This window comes from Enoplosus armatus, chromosome 12, assembly GCF_043641665.1.
Source record: "Enoplosus armatus isolate fEnoArm2 chromosome 12, fEnoArm2.hap1, whole genome shotgun sequence".
In the NCBI taxonomy this organism is placed as follows: Eukaryota; Metazoa; Chordata; class Actinopteri; order Centrarchiformes; family Enoplosidae; genus Enoplosus; species Enoplosus armatus.
Window position 1 is genome coordinate 11698510 of NC_092191.1, and position 19175 is coordinate 11717684.

At 41.2% G+C, this 19175-nt stretch overlaps 2 protein-coding genes across 3 annotated transcripts in view; one reads left to right on the forward strand and one right to left on the reverse strand.

Moving 5' to 3' along the window:
• Positions 1–70: 70 nt before the first annotated feature.
• LOC139294297 (exportin-5) lies at positions 71–10665 on the reverse strand. Its single transcript, XM_070916152.1, has 33 exons — positions 10564–10665; positions 9862–9983; positions 9700–9772; positions 9477–9614; positions 9011–9193; positions 8852–8878; positions 8541–8726; positions 8056–8132; positions 7917–7961; positions 7729–7819; positions 7506–7589; positions 7271–7396; positions 7095–7185; positions 6871–6999; positions 6417–6532; positions 6156–6311; positions 5948–5989; positions 5768–5857; positions 5442–5641; positions 5243–5345; positions 4716–4897; positions 4446–4546; positions 4051–4147; positions 3799–3935; positions 3519–3616; positions 3356–3402; positions 2887–2999; positions 2073–2132; positions 1883–1977; positions 1689–1796; positions 1214–1351; positions 482–646; positions 71–217 (listed from the first exon to the last, which is right to left on the reverse strand). Exons 1-33 carry the CDS (start codon positions 10663–10665, stop codon positions 71–73), a joined length of 3669 nt encoding a protein of 1222 aa, XP_070772253.1.
• Positions 10666–11752: 1087 nt separating this feature from the next.
• Positions 11753–19175, forward strand: part of tp53bp2a (tumor protein p53 binding protein, 2a) — a 28778-nt gene continuing 21355 nt past the window's right edge. For both annotated transcript variants that reach the window (XM_070915806.1, XM_070915807.1), the window contains exons 1-2: positions 11753–11826; positions 12120–12276. In XM_070915806.1, coding sequence (XP_070771907.1) covers positions 12250–12276 — 27 coding nt within the window. In that variant the 5' untranslated portion in view covers positions 11753–11826; positions 12120–12249. The remainder of the gene's footprint in view (positions 11827–12119; positions 12277–19175) is intronic.

A 19175-nucleotide genomic window follows, 5' to 3' on the forward strand; every position in this document is an offset into this window, starting at 1 on the left:
GAAAGCCTGGTTTGTACACATAACTCCCGCCTTTAGTCAGTGTGAAGTCCATTAGAACCACCAAGTGTTCCTACAGGGTATTATTCTCCGGGGAGAAGAGGGCTGACAGGCCCAGTGCCTCACTGTTCTGTACATCCTTGTCTGGCTTCGGCTTTTTAAAGAGCGATGGAAGATTCCGGATATGAACCTCCTTCCTGAACTGCTGGCACAGAGCTTTCTGTTGGCAGGGGACAGAGAGAGGAGAGGTTAAACAGACCTATCCGAAATCTACCAGAAAGAATTTCATTAAATTGAACAGCCCTGTTGAGCCGCTGCACATTTTTTTGCTGCCAAGCACAGAAGATTTACAACACAGCCAGAATCACACCGCTGAGTAATGACTTGTACTATTAGGCCAGTGTCTCTGGTCACTTCTGATGAGCTGCCTACAGCGAGATATAATAGAGAAGCACTGCTCTCTAGTGGCGTAATGTGGCATTACCCCAACAGTTCCTGCAATGAGCTTCTTGAACTGGTCTTTCCTCTTCTTGTCTCCAACCTTCTGGGCATTGGGGTCCATGAGCCTGTGGTCATACTGGTCCAGAGCCTCCATATTGATGTTTGGGATCTGGGTCATCACTGTTCTCAGCTCCATGTAGCGAGGCCGCTAAAACAGACAGACAAGCAAGTAGATTAAAAGAGATGCATTCTCACATTGATAGTTCCACGGATGAACCTTCAAATTTGGGAATATAATATATTTTCATAAACTCAAAATCTCCACATGAATGGAAAAAAATTTGCTTTACCCCAGTACTATAAGAATTTAGAGCTGAAATAATTAGTCGACTGACAGAAAATTCATCAGAAACTACTTAGTGAATTTGGGATTTTTGCGGGAAAAATAATGTTTCATCAGTTATCTGATTCCAGCTTCGGAAATGTGCGGATTTGTTGGTTTTCTTTTTCTGGTCACCTATGATAGTAAACTGAACATATTTGGGTTTTGGACTGCAAGTTGGATAAAACAAGCAATTTGAAGATGTCACCGTGGGCATTTCCTGGTATTTTAAGGACAAAACAATTAATCAAGAAAATAATGTGCAGATCAATTGATAATGATAATAATCGTTAGTTGCAGAAGATGATTTCTTTAACTCTTAGAGGGAAAACGGACCAACCAAAGGCAGAGATAAAGAGCAGATATTGCAGAGATTGTTGCCAGTAGCCTCACCAGGTTTTCATAGATGAGCATGGCCAGCTGAGTGAGGGTCGAGTTGCAGACCTCATGCTGCCCATGAACCTGAAGGCCCCTAAGAACGCTGGTATAGAACCACGTGACCGCCTCAGGAAGAAGATTACCTCCTACGACCTGAAGAGACAGAGTGGATGTGGAAGGTAAACTTTAGAAATATGTAGAAATTTAAACCACCTCTCTAGTCACATACGGTGTGTGAGTATCAAAACAATCAGTTAAAAAAGCTTGACAAGGCAAAGGCAAAACAGTGCATTAAAGCGTGTCACCATGAAAATAGTCTCCAACAAATGCACTATTTACTCTTTAGTTTTGAGAGATGGACTAACTCACTGTTGGTTTTAGTCTTTTCATGGGATTTGTGGACAATAAAAATACAGAATATGGCTGACCTCAAAGGATAAAAAAAAAGATCCAGGATTATACTGAACGTTTGTCACATCGAGTGTGCTACCTGCCGCAGAAGGGTCCAGCAGACCATGGAAGCAGTGCGGTGACAGTTAGTGGTGTCCTTCCACGACAGTGAGGTGAAGGAGAGGGTCAGCAGGGTCATGTAGATGTTCTGAGTAAAGAAAAGGAGAAACAGTGAGTTTATATCGAGCATTTAATGAGCCAGCTGAATGTTATGTGATGTGTTTTAGGGCTGACCTCGTGTTTCATCAGGCATTTTCCCAGCTCAGTCAGCTCCTCTGTGGGCTGGGCGGGGGTCGCTGTCTGCACTGAATCCATCATCATGTCTTCCTCTACGAGCAAAACGATGAGACGCTTATCAGAATAAAAACAAAAACTAAAGAAATCAACCTATTGATTCTAATCTTTTTTTAAATTTTACTCTCACCATCTATTTCCTCCTTATTTGCTGCTGGTTCAGGCACTTTTCTGGAAATACAGCTCACAGCTAGAAGAGAAGGAAGAGACATAATGGCCTCACAATAACTCAACCCTCAGTCTGAGAGCAACAGCTGATCAGGCAGTTGTGTGTGCCATGTCCTGAAAATGCCACCCCTTATATCTTTATAACCTTGTCAATACACATCAAAATTCACCCTCATAGCCAAATGTCTTATCTGTTTTAGTTTGCAGTGGAGGTTTGCACAAAAAAAACAGTCAAGTGAAACTCCCCCAACATCTTTTAGGATAAAGCCAGGCAAGAGGTTGTTAGTCACCCAAGACAAATCCTTTTGGAGGGAACAGTCTTATCAATATGCAGAGTCTCAGCTCTGTCTAGGAATTATGGCTGATATTTGCACTTTCCTAATGCGATCTGAAACCGTTATTAGCTTGTGTAGCTGGCAGAAACACAACCTTACTGCGTGACTGAAGTGCATTAGCAGTATTAAGGAGTAAGCCCTGAGCTTCACTTCACGCTTCGCTTTACAGTGAGTTTAGACAGGGACATTAATAATATTACTATCATAAAACAACTGTAACATCACTGAAATAAAAATCACTCACTCTAGCAATAAATATTTGTAATCAACACTTATGCCAACAAATGCAAAGTGGCTGGCACTGAACTCAGCTGGAGTTAAAAGTTTGACAGTGAAGTACTGTTTATAGCATGATTTACCAAACTTTTATATGTTGTCAAATTATGATTCACTTTTATTTCTTTGTAAGACATCAACCGTTTGCTATACTTTAAAACTTACAGAGTAGATCCAGCACCTCCCTCGTGAGCAGGCGTACCAGCTGCTCCTCCAACATCTCCTGCGTCACCTGACTATCCTGACACACCACCTCCTCCTCCTCCTCATCCTCGCCACTGAAAACACAACAAACAGGTTACCGCTAAGTCCACATATCCAATTTGTAGCTTAGACACAGTGAGGCATCAAAGAATTAAACATACAATATTCAATAGGAGGCTTTAGAGTGATTTGAGAAGAGCTTTTAAGCAGTGTTTTTTTTTTGAACGGCATAAAAGATTTAAAAGGAACTGTGTTGAATATTGTGTGAATTGGGATTCTATTTCAGTAGTCTTAATGTTTGACAACGGCCTCCATTGTGACTCAATCATAGCCATCCCAACTAAGAACCAAAGGTTTTATAAAAGGACATAATTTCCAGATCCAACGACATATACACAAAAACACATACAAACACTTTCTCACAACTTACTTGACAGAGGTCCTCTGGTTGATGACCTGCCACTTGACGTTGAGTCTCTGTAGTATGAAACAGAAGCCGGCCGTGAGATTTGGCGACAAAAATGAGTTGAGTGAACAAAGTGTCTCTAATGGTAAGATTAGTGTTACAGAAAAGCAAGTGCGGAGATCCTGACCTGCAGCATGTAGGTGAACAGAGGGCCCAGCAGGGGGCAGAGTAGACTGTTGTAGTACTCCTGAGGACATGATAGCACCAACTGCCTCAGAAACACCCGTAACCACTTGTTAAGGAAATTCCATGTCAACATAAATCAATAGCTCAGCTTTGTTCATACAGAGTGGTATCCATCTAAATGAGTCCAGGAAAAAAGATCTTGTACGTCACCAAACCACTTACTAAAGCATGGCAACGGAAAAAGCTGGTAAATCAAATGAAGCAAAAGAAAATAAGGATATGAATCATAGGGCGAAGTCTGTGGTCAGGCACGTGGTCGAGGGAAACAAAAGCAGAGCCGGTTATTTCTTCAGCCAGCTTCTCAATGGTGTAGAACTCCTGCAGCAGGGACAGACCTGCATTTCCCAGGACATGGAAGCTACAGAGGTATAGAGTGCAGAAGAGGAGGTATACTTTAATCTGCAATAGCAGATGAGTGAGGTACAAACAACACAAATACAAGTTTGGGGGAAACGCAACAACATAATTCTCACCAGTTGTCATACAATGTGGTGAAAAAGCCCTGCATGCGCTCCAGGTTGGTTCTATACACAGGAGAGTCATAAATATCCAGAAGATGCTGAGAGAGACCTGGAGAAAGCACATATTGAGAAGGTTTAGCCACAGTCTTTTCAGATGACGGCTCACGATGGACAAAAATCAGAAATCAGAATCAGAATCAGAATCAGAAATACTTTATTGATCCCCGGGGGGAAATTGTACAGTACCGGTGCTCCCATACCAGAGTAGGAAAATAGCATAATTTAGAACTAAAGGTATGTACAAAATATAAAAATAAGAAATAGAAAATAAAAAATATACACATTTACAGTATTTAAGTGAGTGAGGTAAAAAAAATATAAAGCATGTGTGGGAAAGCTCCTCTTACCAAGAACCACATTTTTCTCTGCATCCATCACCTCATGGGCCCTGGAGAAGGTCTCACTCAGACGAGCCATGTTCTCTGGCATGAATAGACTGTTGTGAGTCCTGCAGTGAGGAGTAAAGAAAATACACTCTTCACTGATCAATATAACAGCAGGAATTGAAACCCTGTTAGATACACTGATAACCCTTTTACACCAGTGACCCACGTACATGTCCATTCCCCACATGGGAAAGTTTTTGGTATAAAAAGGAGTAATGCACACAGGCGTACCTGATTAGAGCCAACAGGTTGGGCAGCAAGACCAGAAACTGGGCAGTGCAGGGGTTTCTGTAGATGGGAGCTCCAACAGGGGTGTATCCCACCAAGAAGCCACCAGCATTGGCTTCCTCCAGGTCTGCAGGCCAGCGTGCCCGCTTCACCACCCCCAACATGGCATACAAACAGAAACTCAACTAGAGGAAGGTCGAAAGAGAAGGGATAAACACTTAAATAAGTGATACACCATTATATCTGACTACAAGCAATGTTCAGCCATGCTAGCAGCATGGCTCTGCGGAGGACGACGTCGCTTTGTTGGTCATTCAACCACTTTGGTCCAGACTAAAATATCTCAACAACTATTCAAAGGACTGGCATGAAACTCTGTACATTCACTCTTGTCCCATAAAATGCACAAAACATTTCCATTTTCTGTCTGGCAAGTTTTTCTCTGCTTAAGTGGTAAACAACTTTGATGCCAAGTCTGGAGCAATATGTGGTTAACATGTGTAACCCTCAGTTTACACCTATACACTTACCCGCCCCCTATTAAGACCCGCCGTGTCTATATCTTTACTTTGCTCAGTAACCATCCGATCAGCTCCGACAAAGGACAGAAACACAGCAGGGTTCGACAGCACACTGAAACACAAAGAAGAGATATCAGTCAATTATCAGTCATGACATTAAAATAAGTCATGTACAATTTCAAGGAAATAGAAAGAATTCAAAACGCACTGCCTCATCTCATCTGAGGTCCATTCTGCAACCACTGAGGCCATCAGTTCATCCAGAAAGGCCTTCTGCTTTGCAAAGTCTTTGAACTGGTTACTGATGAGGACCAGAGCTTCCATCAGTGAACATTTCTCCATGTGAGTCAGCATGGCGTCGCTGGAGAACAGCTTCTTCACGTGGTTGTAAAACATGTCGAAACAAGGCTGGAGAGAAAAAAAGAAATCATACAAATAGTCTCAATGTACTTCAGGTACACATTTTGGGCATAAAAATCATCAACTGAAAGCAAGTCTAATCTATGTCATGCTATACAAGGATCAGGGATTTACCAAAATGAATTTTGGGTAATCCCGGCAAATTTTGATGATGGACGAACAGGCGTGTCTCCTCACGTTCTTTACAGCTCGGGTCCGAGGTGCCTGAAGACGTCAGTTGGAGAATATAGTTTTTGGTCTTAGATATGAAGGATGAGGAAAGTGCTGATATTTCGTTCCATGAAGGCAACTCACCTTATTTTCCTGACCAACCTCAAATGTGATGGCTTTAAACAGCTTTAGGGACAAAAGAATAAAACACTGTGAGGTCAATGTTAATGATAAATACACAGTAGTTATTAAGAGAAACAAAGCACATTTTAAAATGTGTTGCTGAAACTGAAGGTGCAGCTACATAGATACTCATAAGTAATATGTAGTAACCAATGACAACTCAGCTCACCTTGTAGATGACCTGTGGCAGGAAGTGCTCCCTTCGTATAGCAAATGGGAAGAGGGCAGAGACGTTGGTGAGCACACAGGACAAGATGAGTGGGTCTTTGGTGTCGTAGTTCAGCACGGCTTGCAGCAGCTTCATGCTCTGATCTATGGGCAACTTCTACAAAGTGAGAGGCAGAAGGAGGGAGCAAACCTTCACATCATTACATTACAACATTATTTTTTCCTCACACAGGTTTGTTCTGTTACTTGAAATTGTTTTTACCTCCTCCTCCAGATTTTTGAAGATCTGTGCGACCATACACTCCATGAAGACAGTCATTGCATCCCACTGGACCACTGATGGAGAGAGGAGGGAGCACAGGCCCTCAGCAGTCTTAGCTAGTGAGGCGCAGAGAGAAAAGTCAAGTTAATTTGCTGCATATAAAAACTGATGACCATTGATGGATTCTTTATAGCTTAGGATAACAAAGTCCTTAAATTGAATGACCAGACAAGGTTCAAAGGGCTGTGAGGCTTGCTCTAATAAATCTAATAATCAATTGAAAATCTTTCTAAGCCCAAATTAGTTCCATACTGCTGCATATTTTACATGTTAAATGAACCAAATCCACCATAAATGCACAGAAAAATCCTCCCCAGCAGAGAACCAAAACATCTATTAACAGTTATTGATCCCCCTCTTTGGTGCTGTGTCAAGAACGAGGACAAACACTTACATGTGGTATCCCCAGTATCAATAGGGCTGGCGATTTGATACTGTAACCATTCTGCTGCTATCTGGAAAGCCTCCAAAGGAACAATGCGACATGCATTCCTCACCACCTCTCCCTGTTGCGCTCGAAAAGCTGTGATACACGAACATACACTATGAAAACCATCAAGTGGTAAGACTAAGAAGAACTGTTCTTAAGTGAAGTAAAACTGAATCCATAATACTTACAATTAAAGAATGAGTTGAAGTCCTCGTCGCTGTCAAAGTCCACACGGGAGTACTCGCAACTTGGGTTATTGTCTCTAGATGGAAATCCAGTCTGGAGAGAAAGACACAACCTTTAGTTACACCCTGTTTGGCCTCCATGTGCCCTGGGGATGGTAGCTCTGACATCACTGTCTCACCTTGACTAGGTTGGTCATAGACGCTCTGAGGTATTTGATGGTCATCTCTACAACAACAGCGTCCTTCGACAGAGTCTCATGTCTGAACAAAGCTCCCCAAGTAGCCAGAGTGGACGACTTTAAAAACTGCAGAAAAAAAAGAGACCAAATACAGCTGAAGGATTCATATTCAACTGTCTTTAACAGAATTTAAGAGGTGGAAGCTTGAAGTCCACCATATAATGATTCATCTCACCTGACTGGAATGTGTAGTGAAGGCTAAAAGAGCCTCCATGTACTTGCTGAGATTTGGAGGTACTTCGACCTCTACATCTGAACCCTGTGGAGAGAACATGATATTTCCTACTGATCAATCAAAAGACATGCTTCTGTGATTTTAAATAACATGTGTGTGGACCAAGCCCACATCAAAAGACCATCTGAACACAGGATTTGTGGCCAAATCAGGACAAACTTACCACTAATGAGCAGAGCTGACCTCCCAGAGCACACAGGACCTGACACAGCCTCTTCAGGAAGATGTAACGCCGCTCCACCACCTCCACTTCTCTAAAGTCACACACACACACACACAGAGGGTTAGTCACAGCCAGATGTACTGTTTTACATCTGTCTTTGTGCTCCACAGTAGTGTTACATTACTTACTGTGATTCAGAGGATTTCTTACATATTGCCAGTCCATCTGCTGACCTGTTACCAGACAGACGTAAACCATTCAATAGCAGTGACAATGGTAGGTTGAAGCCTGTAAAGAGGGATGATGGAGAGAAGCAGTTGTACTCACTGGGCCGCAGACAGGATGTAGTGGATGGCCACGTCATCAAACAGCAGCATGAATGGCTTCCTATCCTCCAGCTTGCCCTGTGGCAGAATGACACAATTGATTGCACATGGCTTATATCCACTAACAAAAAAACGGAACAATATATGCAATGTATAAACATAAACTTTGTTGATGACTGGATGAAATATGTAGGAATTGTCGTGAAAAGTTGCAAAATTGGCAGGTTTGTCTAGGAAATCAGTTCAGGAATTACGAGCCAAAATAAGTGTTTTAAATAGCCACATGGTAGTGCTATTGCTCTAGATCTCCACCACCTCCTTCCATGACTTTCCAACAAATTTGATTTAAAATCTGATGAGATGAAGATATCATACAGTGGTAACTATGTGACAAAAAAATGGGACTGAAAGAATCTCTTTATAGCTACCGGGCAAGCATTATGGCTTAAAAAGGGCCTTTCAACACCTGTTATTCCTGTGACTCACCTTCCGGCTGATAGCAATGAGCAGACACTCAGCTGCCTCCAGCTGCAGCTCTGGTTCACTCAGCAGCAAACACAACATCTCCAGTAGATGACAGTTGCCGGAGGTAATGTGCACCAGAGACACCCAGTCTATGTAGCCTGCAAGTGTATTCAGCGTAGCCACAGCGACTCGACAGTGAGCTCTGGCCTGTGAGTGAAAAGATAAAGGGCAAAATGGAGAAAAGGGACGGAAGAGAGTAGAATGAAGTGATCAAAGTAATCAAGTTCATAAGAGGTTAATTTAAGAGCAAAGATGCGATGATGTTTTCTCACCTGTAGTTCATGTCCAGGTGACCCTTTCTAGATTAAAAACACAAATCAGACAAATATTACAGTCACTTCACTGTTAAAATGTTCCTTTAAGCAGCATATCAATACTGAGAAATTCATCTTAATGCTACTTATTTCTACAAAATAAAAGACCCCACTGACCAGTTTACGGTAGTCCTCAACGTTAACGTGCAGAATGGCCATCATGAAACTGAAGATGCTTTCCATGTTTTGGGTGAGTGTCTGCTGGATGTCTCTGCGTCGCTGGGTGGGCAACGTCTGGAAGGTGATCACATCCTCCGCCAACCTCAACAGGATCAACATCACCAGCTCCGTCTGTGCCTCCTATGAAAGGCACACGTCAATTTTAGTTTGACTTTATTCACTTACATTTTACTTTAAAAAGTCCACAACAACAGGATTAAAAGGGAAGAAAGAGAAATGGCCAAGAATATAGTTTGCACTGATTAAATAATCAAAGTGGAAAAGATGTTATTTAGATTCATAGTTGTTACCAGTGGCCAGGTTGAAACGATGATGCCCCATGGAAATGAATGACAAGCAACAAGCTGGCAAAGGAAACGATATGCAGTAACAGACCGTCACCTGTACTACATAAGTTACTCACCCCCTGGCTAGTGAGAGCCTCCATCTCTTTCAGCATATCGGGCCAATGTTGAGGCCATTCTCTCTTTATCATTTCCACTATGATTCGAGACAGGACATCTTTGATGTGGCTCTCCTCCTCCAGGATAGAATGAGTACCCTGATAAGACCAAAAACAGCTTCAAGTTTCATTTGAACCTTAAGACAGATGGTTATGTTGTACACCCTTTTACTATCACACTTACATTTGATAACAGCTGCATGGCACACTCCTTCAACTGGACTTTCTCTTGTTGTTGCATGTTGTTCCATCGGAACCTGCAAGATAAACAAGTTTTCTTTCAGATATGCAGCTTTCATCATGTGATTATTAGTTATACTGAATTTATGATAGTTATGTCACTCACTTGATGACGTGCTCCAGGATTTGCAAACCAAAGTGTCTCACTACAGCTGGCTGGGCTTTGTCGGCTAATTGCAAGCCACATGGGACACAGAAGGAGCTTGTCTCTTTAAACTCTTCACAAAACTGTTATGAAAAATAAAGGTTGTTATATTACAGACAACTAGATACACTCAATTTTATAAGGTTTAAAAATACTTAAATTAACTTAATATTACCGTATGCATATAATGAGTCAGTGTCAGTAGGCTACAGCAACAGCTGCCTTAGCAACATTACAATAAATACTTAAATAGCATAAAGCTAACCAACCAAATAGCCATTCAAGCTAGGTGGAACGCTGCCATAAGCAACGTTGGTTGGCCTTGTTAAATTGACCTCGGTTTTCATAACCCCCCTCAATATTACACCAGATGTTACACTTTCTATGAATGAATGAACGTGAGTCGACAGTGGCTGTGGTTTTGTTTTGAGGTGATAATCATGGCATAACGGTTCGCGAAGCGAATGGCCATCATCATCGCAAATTTAGCTAACTGTAATAACGTAAACGAACTGTATAAGCAAAGCAGTTACTACGAGCCCAACTGACAATAACTGCCTTTTTAATCAGCTACGCAGGCACTTGATTCTACTTTCACAACAGTTCACATACATGACAAGCTCAGCTAGCTAGCAGCTAGCTAGCAACCCATAACGATGCTACCTTTAGGGCCTCCAGTCGGTATATTTGGCTTGTTTCTGCATCCATGATCACATTCACAGCTTTGATGAGCTGTTCACACATGGCAGCCACCTGGTCAGCCATGATGACTTCAGGTAGCGTCTGGCACACTGTTAAGGCGAAAGCGAGGAGCTCCCTTATGCAAAACACCTGCACTCCAGTGAGCTGCGTACGCTCAGAGAGGTACCAACGTGCACAAAATGTGCTGCCTGCTTGTTGAACCTTCGACTCGCCGTTGAATGGGAATTCTGGGAGTTGTAGTCAAAGCGCCATTTTCAAAAAACGATCGTCTATGTGCTGGAAGATAAATCACTTCTGAGTTTAAAAAAAAAATGTCTGACTTAGGTCTGAGAACCTGCAGAGCCACAAAGTGTTCGTCTTAATTCATAAAACATTATGAAATAAATTTTTATAACGGATCATTGTATTCATTCATCTTATTAAAACATGTTATTTCATCGTTTAATTTCAAAATACCTTTTTATAAACGTTTTGAATTCATAATTTCACTTTTCATGACACTGGAGTGAAGTCACCAGTAACCACCCCCTCACCTTTCAGATCAATAAATTATTTCACAATTTATTGGTTTACTTAAATATTGTACTCAAATCCAAAGTATAAGCAATGCCAAAAAATACAAACAAGTTAACAATAAGGTGCAAATCCAGAATATGCACAATGCCAAAAATAAACAGTAAGTAAAAACGAATAAGCAAAAAAGTAAACAATAGGTAAAAACAATAAATACAAAGTAGTGCTTCTTCCACCGCTGGACAAGTTATAAATTAATCTGTAATGTGAATTTTGTCAAGCTATTACACGATAAAACTGCTTGCAATAACTCCACCCACTTCAACTCTTGGTTTCCACTTGTCAAATACGAGCGGAGTGAGATCTCTTACTTTTCTCTGATTCAACTCAAGTTTATCTCCACTTTTAATGTAGTATATGTTTCATTTGCTGCTAAGAATCTTTTTTTCCAACTCAATGGTGTCGACCTGGAGTAGACTTCTGTGGAAATTAGCTTGTATTCCCTACAAGTGAGTGAAAAGGGTATAGTTCTCATGTTTACACCGGACGCGTCTAGCCGATGGGGGTGTTTTCTGCTCCAGAACGAGGCGGAGCCTGAATTCCAAAGTGGAATGAGTTTCCTCCCGATACGTCACTCTGGGATAGGCTGCGAGCTACCGAGCAACGCTGTCTGTCAACGGGGTTTCGGGCTGGTTACCTACACGTCCTCGGGTAAGCAAAACCTAGAAAATATAGAATAATTCCATAATAGGTTTATAATTTGTTTTATCTGTAGTTTACTCTCAAAAGGTGAGGGTTTTTAGCAGTGCCTCGCGCTCGCAACGAGCCGTTTGAAAGTTCTAAACGATGCTCTCACAACTACAACGGAAACTTTTGTCGTGAAGGCCTTGTTATTTGTTGCAACAGGTCCCCAGACACGGAATACAAATTAACATTAGTGTGTTTTATTTGTGGACAATTTGATTGAGTTTATGAAATAACGATGTGCTGTGTTTTTAATGCAGAACGGGACCCCCAAGCAGGAGAAAGTAGCCTTGCCCATCGCGGGTTTAGGCTCTGGGATTAAAGTGATCGCCAGTCCCACAGCTTTCGACGAAACTGCCAGTGGGGATTCATGCTGTGTTGGTTAGCTAAATGCGGTACGAAGCTAAAATGATGCCGGTGAGTTTATGTTTTATTTACTTGGCTACAAGTTTCAGCGTCGTCCTATCGCTTAATATTTCTGTTTTCGACATTATATCGCCGCAGTAACCCCGCAATGTTAGATTACCTGGACATTTAAATTGACGTGGCAAGTTGATGCCGTTGCTACTTTGTTCCAGTATTATTGCAGCACGAGCTTTTGTTGTGAAGTTTATTAGCATATGGTAATGAGTTACGTCATGTATTTGTTTTCTGGGATGTTATTATACACACACACGTCTATCTTGTATGTAAACCAGTCCCCTGCGTCAAAATGTTTTCTTAGATCAGTATATACAGTTTTGGGACAGTTGATTGTAGATGCATTTTTTGTTAGTATATACACATCCATCCTGCTCAGAACACACAACAAACAGAGGGCACCTTAAACTCAGCTCTGGGCTCCTGCCATGTCATCACCATCATCACCATCATCATCAGAGGTCCGTTGCCTTTGCTGCAGTGCAAGGCTCTATGTCTCAGCACTTCTTGGATGTGTGTAGAGAGGGCAGTGGACAGTGGTCTGCCTGCATGTGCTCACTGTAGAGAAATAACCATGTTTTTTATAATGCAGTTTTACTTCTCTGTTGTGACTTTGCCTGCTTGCTGGTAAAGGAGCAAAGGTCAAAGAGGTGATGGCTGGATTGGTAACTAGTAAGTGTTTAACCCCAGCTAAAATTCTTACGTCTAGAATGTATTTACCTGAGAATGTCCTGGCAAATAGGGCTGCCACTAACACATATTTTCATGATCAGTCGGTAGATTTATGTTTTTGTTTAATCGTTAATTCAATAAAATGTCATGAAATAGTGAAAAGTGCCTTTCGCAATTTCCCAGAGCCCAAGGTGACCTATTTGTATTGCTAGAGTTGTCAGACCATCATGAAGATATTCACTTTACAATGATATCTAACAGAGAAAAACAGCAAATCATCACATTTTAGAAGCAGGAACCAGATAATTGTTAGCCTTTTGTTTTGGTTATTGAGTTTAATGATTAATCTGTTGTTAAAATGTTGATTGGTTAATCATTTAATAAACTAAACTTCGAAACTAGTGCTGTACTACTGTAGTTGCCAGGATGTTTATAGAGGAAAGGACAGTCATTATCGGAGTGTTAATACTGTAATATTCAGTGTTTTTGTCTCTGCATTTCTGGTTAATTCTGGACCTTTGTGTTTCTGGTGAACAATTATGTTAAGTCACACACTGTACAGCACACAGTCACACTTTGTTTACAACAATGTTAACACCGAATGAAAAATCCAGTGTAATCCTCTGTGGAAGTATGCACAGGTTCTGCTAATATTACCCTTCTCTGTTCAGACCTGTGCTTCCAGTAAAACAGCTCGATCAGTGAATTAATCATCTTTGCTGTGGAGACGGAGACAGAGTATTTGGATGACTCCTGTCTGGTGCATGACCTCAGTCTGCACACAGTCATTTGTTATCACCAAGCTCCGTTCTTGTGGACACCAATATAAATTGTCACCCTTAAATTTGTTTTCATTCAAGATGTTTGTTTATAGGCCACATGAGACCTTGGTAACTACCCCCTTTACCCCAATTCTGTCACCTGAGAATATATCTGTGTGTGTGTGTTTGTTCTGGTGTGTTTGAATGAGATACAGCTTCTGGTGTTCGCCTGATAAACACAAAATGGCCTCTATAAAGCCATGCCTGATGTTAGGTATTGTCTTAAAAATTACACCAACAGCCCATGACCCTACTTGTACAGGCCGGGGGCTTGGGGGGCAGTGAGAATGTAATGTCGTAATTGCAGGCTGGGATGGTAAATAGGGGGTCACTGTTTCCTGAAGACAATGAGCTGTAGGGACTCTTTAACAGTGTGTTGTGGAGAGCACATTGTGTGTGTGTGCCTGTGCTGTAGCAGCACCCTGATAAGGGATGCTCACCCTTTATTTAAACATTGCATGGTACAATTAATAACCCTGATTTACTGGTATCTCTATTTAAACCAGTCATTGTTCTGCAGACACTTATGAATGATTTCTCTGCTGGATTTTTAGCCCATATTTAATTTCTGTGTGCATTTTGTCAAGATAAGTTATATTCAATAAACAACTCTGACAAGTTTGTCACAGAAATTAAACTGCGGGAAAAATGTGATAACATCAGTCAGGGAAAAGTTTCTGATTTGTTTCATGATTTTGGATTTCAAATGTTGCAGGCACAAGTCCCATATCACTTCCTCATTCCTCTCCCATGACATGATTTGCTTTCTGTGTAGATTTTCAAGTAGATAAAACTTTTTTTGTGCCTGGCCTGCATAATAATTTAGTTTTGTATTCTTTGACCAGACACATTTGTACCTTGTCTCAGTTACACCACAACAAATCTCACTGTTGCTAGACTTTGCAGTGGTGTTATGATGGTGGGAAAATGAGGTGATGCTCTGGGAAGCCTGATTTTGCTGTGTCTGTCAACAGAAACCTGAGTAGGCTTTTGCTGCGGCCACCACAGCCTTTGTGTGTACTCTGTGGGAGAGTATGTGGTGGTTACATAAGCAGACAGTCACATCAGTGATAGCCAAGGACTTTCAAGGGTAATGTTCTGACTTTTATCTGAAGAAGAAGAGTTATTGGGACAACAGTATTAGCCACAATATCATCATCACATTAGTCTGGTTTCTGGCTTTTAGTTTTCCTCATGAGATAATTGTTGATAAAAAATTTCTTCCATACAGTAAATTCCCATACAACAGAGTAGCTGTTTTCACAATTCAGTGAACGCTTCACTTTTCAGTCATTTATTTACATTATATAGGTCATTTACATCTGTGTATATTATCAGCAATAACCTCCTGTTTGCTGTCTCCTTGTTGTTACTCTGAATGACTTAATTAACTGTCAAGAGGGTTTGGAAAAAAGGATACATCCTCTCCCTTCTGCTTCATTTTGACTCCCATTTCCCTTATCTCCCAGATAAGCACAAAGTAGGAACTGTCTCATCGCGTAGACCAGGAGTGGAAGAGCATTGCGAGGGTGCAGATTATAAAGTGATAGGCTAAGTACTGCAGTGCAGACAGAGAGAAGAGGCTGTCCTGATCGAAGAGTCACAGTCCGCTGCAGCTTCAGTGCATTGTAAAGCTGCTTTTTTTTCTAAATGTTGCAGCTGAATGAGGCCACTGTGCGTTCTGATTCCCTCTGCGTTCTCCTGTTTGTTACCCCTGACCTTTTCTCCCTCGCCCCCTAATGCAGCATAAAGAAAGCGAGTGAGAGAGAGAGTGAAAGCGAGACGAAGAGGAATAATGCATAAAGCCATTAGGGAGTTTTCTGCTGCCTCGCCTTTTTGAAGGACTGCTATGCTGGAACTGTGTCAATTCTTGAAGCCATGACAGGGAGCGTGGAGACACACATGCTGGAAGATGATGATGCTGCTGCTGCAGTGTCTTACAAACTTGCTGTAATCAGATTCAGAGGTGACTCCCTCAACAAGACCTAGTTGACTCATTCGCTTACCACAGCAATATCTGTAATTGAAAGTGTGTGCGGACAGAAGGCCCAGCAGCCCTAAGGTGAGACCCTGCAGGTGTGGTCAAAGATATGGCCCCTGTTGCCTTCTGCTGCCATTACCCTGCCTCACACTGTTGACGTTGTCCCATTTCTCCCCAGGCATCATATCACATGTTGTGTATATGTGGTAGTCAATCCCAATGTATTATATCAAGCCTGTCTGACAGTCTGCCTTATTTGATCTGACTACTTCATGCTCCTCCAAGGCAGGGATTTAGTCAGAACTTGCTTTGCTATTTATAAAGTGTAGATACATAAAAGTGTCCTAACTTAATTGGTGTGTTTTGCACAGCATTCATTAACACACGCTCAGATATTATGCTCTTTCATCTTTGGAGCATACTGCAGGTTTACCAAATTGGTGTTAATATGAAATTGTTGTTCACTACTGAATACAACACACAATATAATGATGAAGCTTGTTTATAGTATGCCACACTTTGACTGTCACTTAAATAGAGTTTTACCTGCAAAAAATTAACATAATTCATGAATATTTATAGTTTTTAATCTTCTCTCTTTTGTAATGAGGTCTACCTGGGACCACAGCGACACAATATGCATGGGTTTACAGGTTCTCTGTTTGAGATTAAACAGACTCATGCAACGTTATGACAAGCTGAAAAAATGTGTTTATGCTACTTAGTACAGAGAGAAGTAACCTGTTTTGTTTCCCTTCCACTTCACTGAAAGTGTGTGTGAAGGGCCAGCTTTTGCAATGACTGATTCAAATCAACAGCAGTTTTTCGGCCTTTTTACTGTTGTTGAAATAGTGGTGTAACGGCTACTCGATCAGTGATTGACAGAAAATTAATAATTCTGACAACTGAGTAATAATTTATATGTGTATGTCCTGAGTTAAAAATATCAATTTATGAGTAGTGTTTGCTTTTATTTTGTACCATATTGAGCTGTGAAGTTTCTTTTTTTGTAAATCGGTTATTAACATAAATAATCTGAAGAAACAAAGGTACCCGTATTGTAAGAACTGATTTGAGTAGAAAATCAGTTACTTGCTGATGTTACAGGGAACATCAGGAAAGATGTCGGATTCGATTTTTTTTTAAAAACACCAGACTAAGATAATGAGTGATCTCTGATGTTGCTGCTGTTGTGTTTTTAGTTGTATTGATGTGAATTCTCAGTGACGGGTGGGCTTTCATTTACTTGTTATCCTGATATTGCAGAGTAATTCCATTACAGTACAATCCCCTGTCATTTGTCTATTCTTGGAAATGGGAAACTGCAGTGGCAGACAGTTTTGATCACTCTTAACTCAATATGCGACCAATTGCATTTGGACAATGATCTTGAGAGACTAATGCAGTAGAATTGACCCTCACAAGGAGAGATTGTCAAGGTACGACACAGAGATTGATAGGCTACTAGGCCTGTTTGAAGTAACATCATTCTTCTAACTTGTTTTTAATTTTCTTCTAAATCGAACTGTCCTGATACATTTTCATTAAGACAACTATTGCCTGTCAACTGCTCTGTTTATGTGCACCACTATATTGCTGCGCATGTTCGTTATCAGAGCGATCAGTGGGAGTGCCACGTGCACACTAACGCAGCATTCTTTCCTGTAATTGGCTGCGGGTACAGTGTTGATCTTTAAACTCAAGTCATCTCAGAGTCCTCTGTCTAAACAACTGGAGATGCTTGAAAAGCCTGTTCCCCTCAAGCCTGCAATCAATGGCATCTGCTTCAGGGCCCCTCTGGCTTTAATGGGAGAAGGGATCCAAATTACACAGCAAAGGACCATCAGCATCTTATGGCTGTGGGCTTTATCGCTGATATCTTCAGTATACAGTGTAGGGCAGATACAGGGGCTGCAGCCTATTCAACTTCAACAGAATCGTTGACAAAGAAGCCTGTTTCCATGCAATAACCCAGAACAACTGTTGCAGTGTATCTCTTTGTTTTTTCATGTCTCTCTTCCTCAACCTCTCGGCTCTTTTCAGCAGGGCAGGTCAAGTACATCCTGCCAGCTGCAGTCACTCTCTTCCTCTTAGATGTGTTCTTATTACAGTGTCTTTTGTCTGAGGGTTTGATGTTACATCCTTTCATCTCTGAGAGACACACACTCCTATCTGTGTTATTGTGTCTAGAGCAGATGTTCTTAAGCATGTGCCATTGACCCTCAAGACTGTGTAGTTTTTTTTTTCTGTAAAAAAAGTCACTACAGTACCAAAGTAATTAAAATTAATTTAAGGTTTTAGACCCCTTAAACCAGGTACAATGATATATGCTTATGAGGATGCATACTCCTGGACCTTGGTTACCCAGAAGGCTATTCTCTCTTAAACTTAAGGCACCAAAGCTGTAGCTTCTCTGCGGGCTATTGAATTTAACATTACTATTGTAATATTGAGCCAGTAGTCTGTTGAAAGGCTATATTTTTATGTAGCAGATTAATTTAATCCCTGAGATATAGCCCCAATGACCTAGCCTTATAGCTGCTCCGCTTTGAGAATATCTACAGTGCGGGCTGCAGCATTAACGGCCACATTTCTTTGCACTGGCTATAATTGTCAGTTTGCAATTCTGAGCTGTCACACCCGTCCCAAACCCTGGGAGACAGCTTTGACTTAGATTTCTAATTTCATCACAGCATCAGCTATCGCTATAATAGCAAACCATGGCAGCAGAGGCAGCTCGTCCCCTTCTCCTTCCCCCCGGCGATCTCCTTGCTCTGTCTCAGGTAGGAAGGAAGTGCAATTCAGCAGTTGATTCTGTCATCCACTCTGATGGACAGAAGGCAAGTGCAGCACATTTTTATCAAACATTGTCATGTACAATCCAAATGGGTACTGTTCAGCTCCTTGGTTGTGTAAGGCTACCTAAGATATTGTGCTACTGTTTTGAAATAGGTTGTTATTGAGCTGTTTAATTTTGCCTGCTGTTGTATCTATGAATTTTTAATGAACTCTCAAGTTGTCTGGCTGAGTCAAAATGGGGAGTCAGGGCGCTCCTCTCACACGACTGTCTTGATAGACCACTTAAGGCCCCCCCCCTTAATCAAGCTAGCAGAGGCTCTGCAGTGTATATCACAGTATCTGTTTTTGCGTGAAAAACACTGGACTGCTAGTAATGGAAAGTCAACCTGGACCTGTCATTTTCAGACTTTCTTCTGCTGTGTTTAATTCAGAAATGATAATATAATATCATTCATTACCTAACCCTTTTTTGCATTGTTTAATGTTTCCAAAGCAATATGAATATGCACAGATATATTAAAATTGGCCTGATTTTCTTAATTAATTATGTACATATAGCACATGTGTGCAATATCCTAGCCCATAAGCAGTGACCGCATGCATTAGGTGGATGAAGGTCAGCA

Excerpts from the sequence above, each read along its gene's own strand:
- LOC139294297 (XM_070916152.1), bottom strand. The coding sequence starts at position 10,665 with ATGGCTGACCAGGTGGCTGCCATGTGTGAACAGCTCATCAAAGCTGTG. Across the intron at positions 9,984-10,563 it reads ACCGACTGGAGGCCCTAAAG|TTTTGTGAAGAGTTTAAAGA; the intron begins GTAGCATCGTTA and ends TTTTCATAACAG. Across the intron at positions 4,547-4,715 it reads AACCTGTTGGCTCTAATCAG|GACTCACAACAGTCTATTCA; the intron begins GTACGCCTGTGT and ends TCCTCACTGCAG.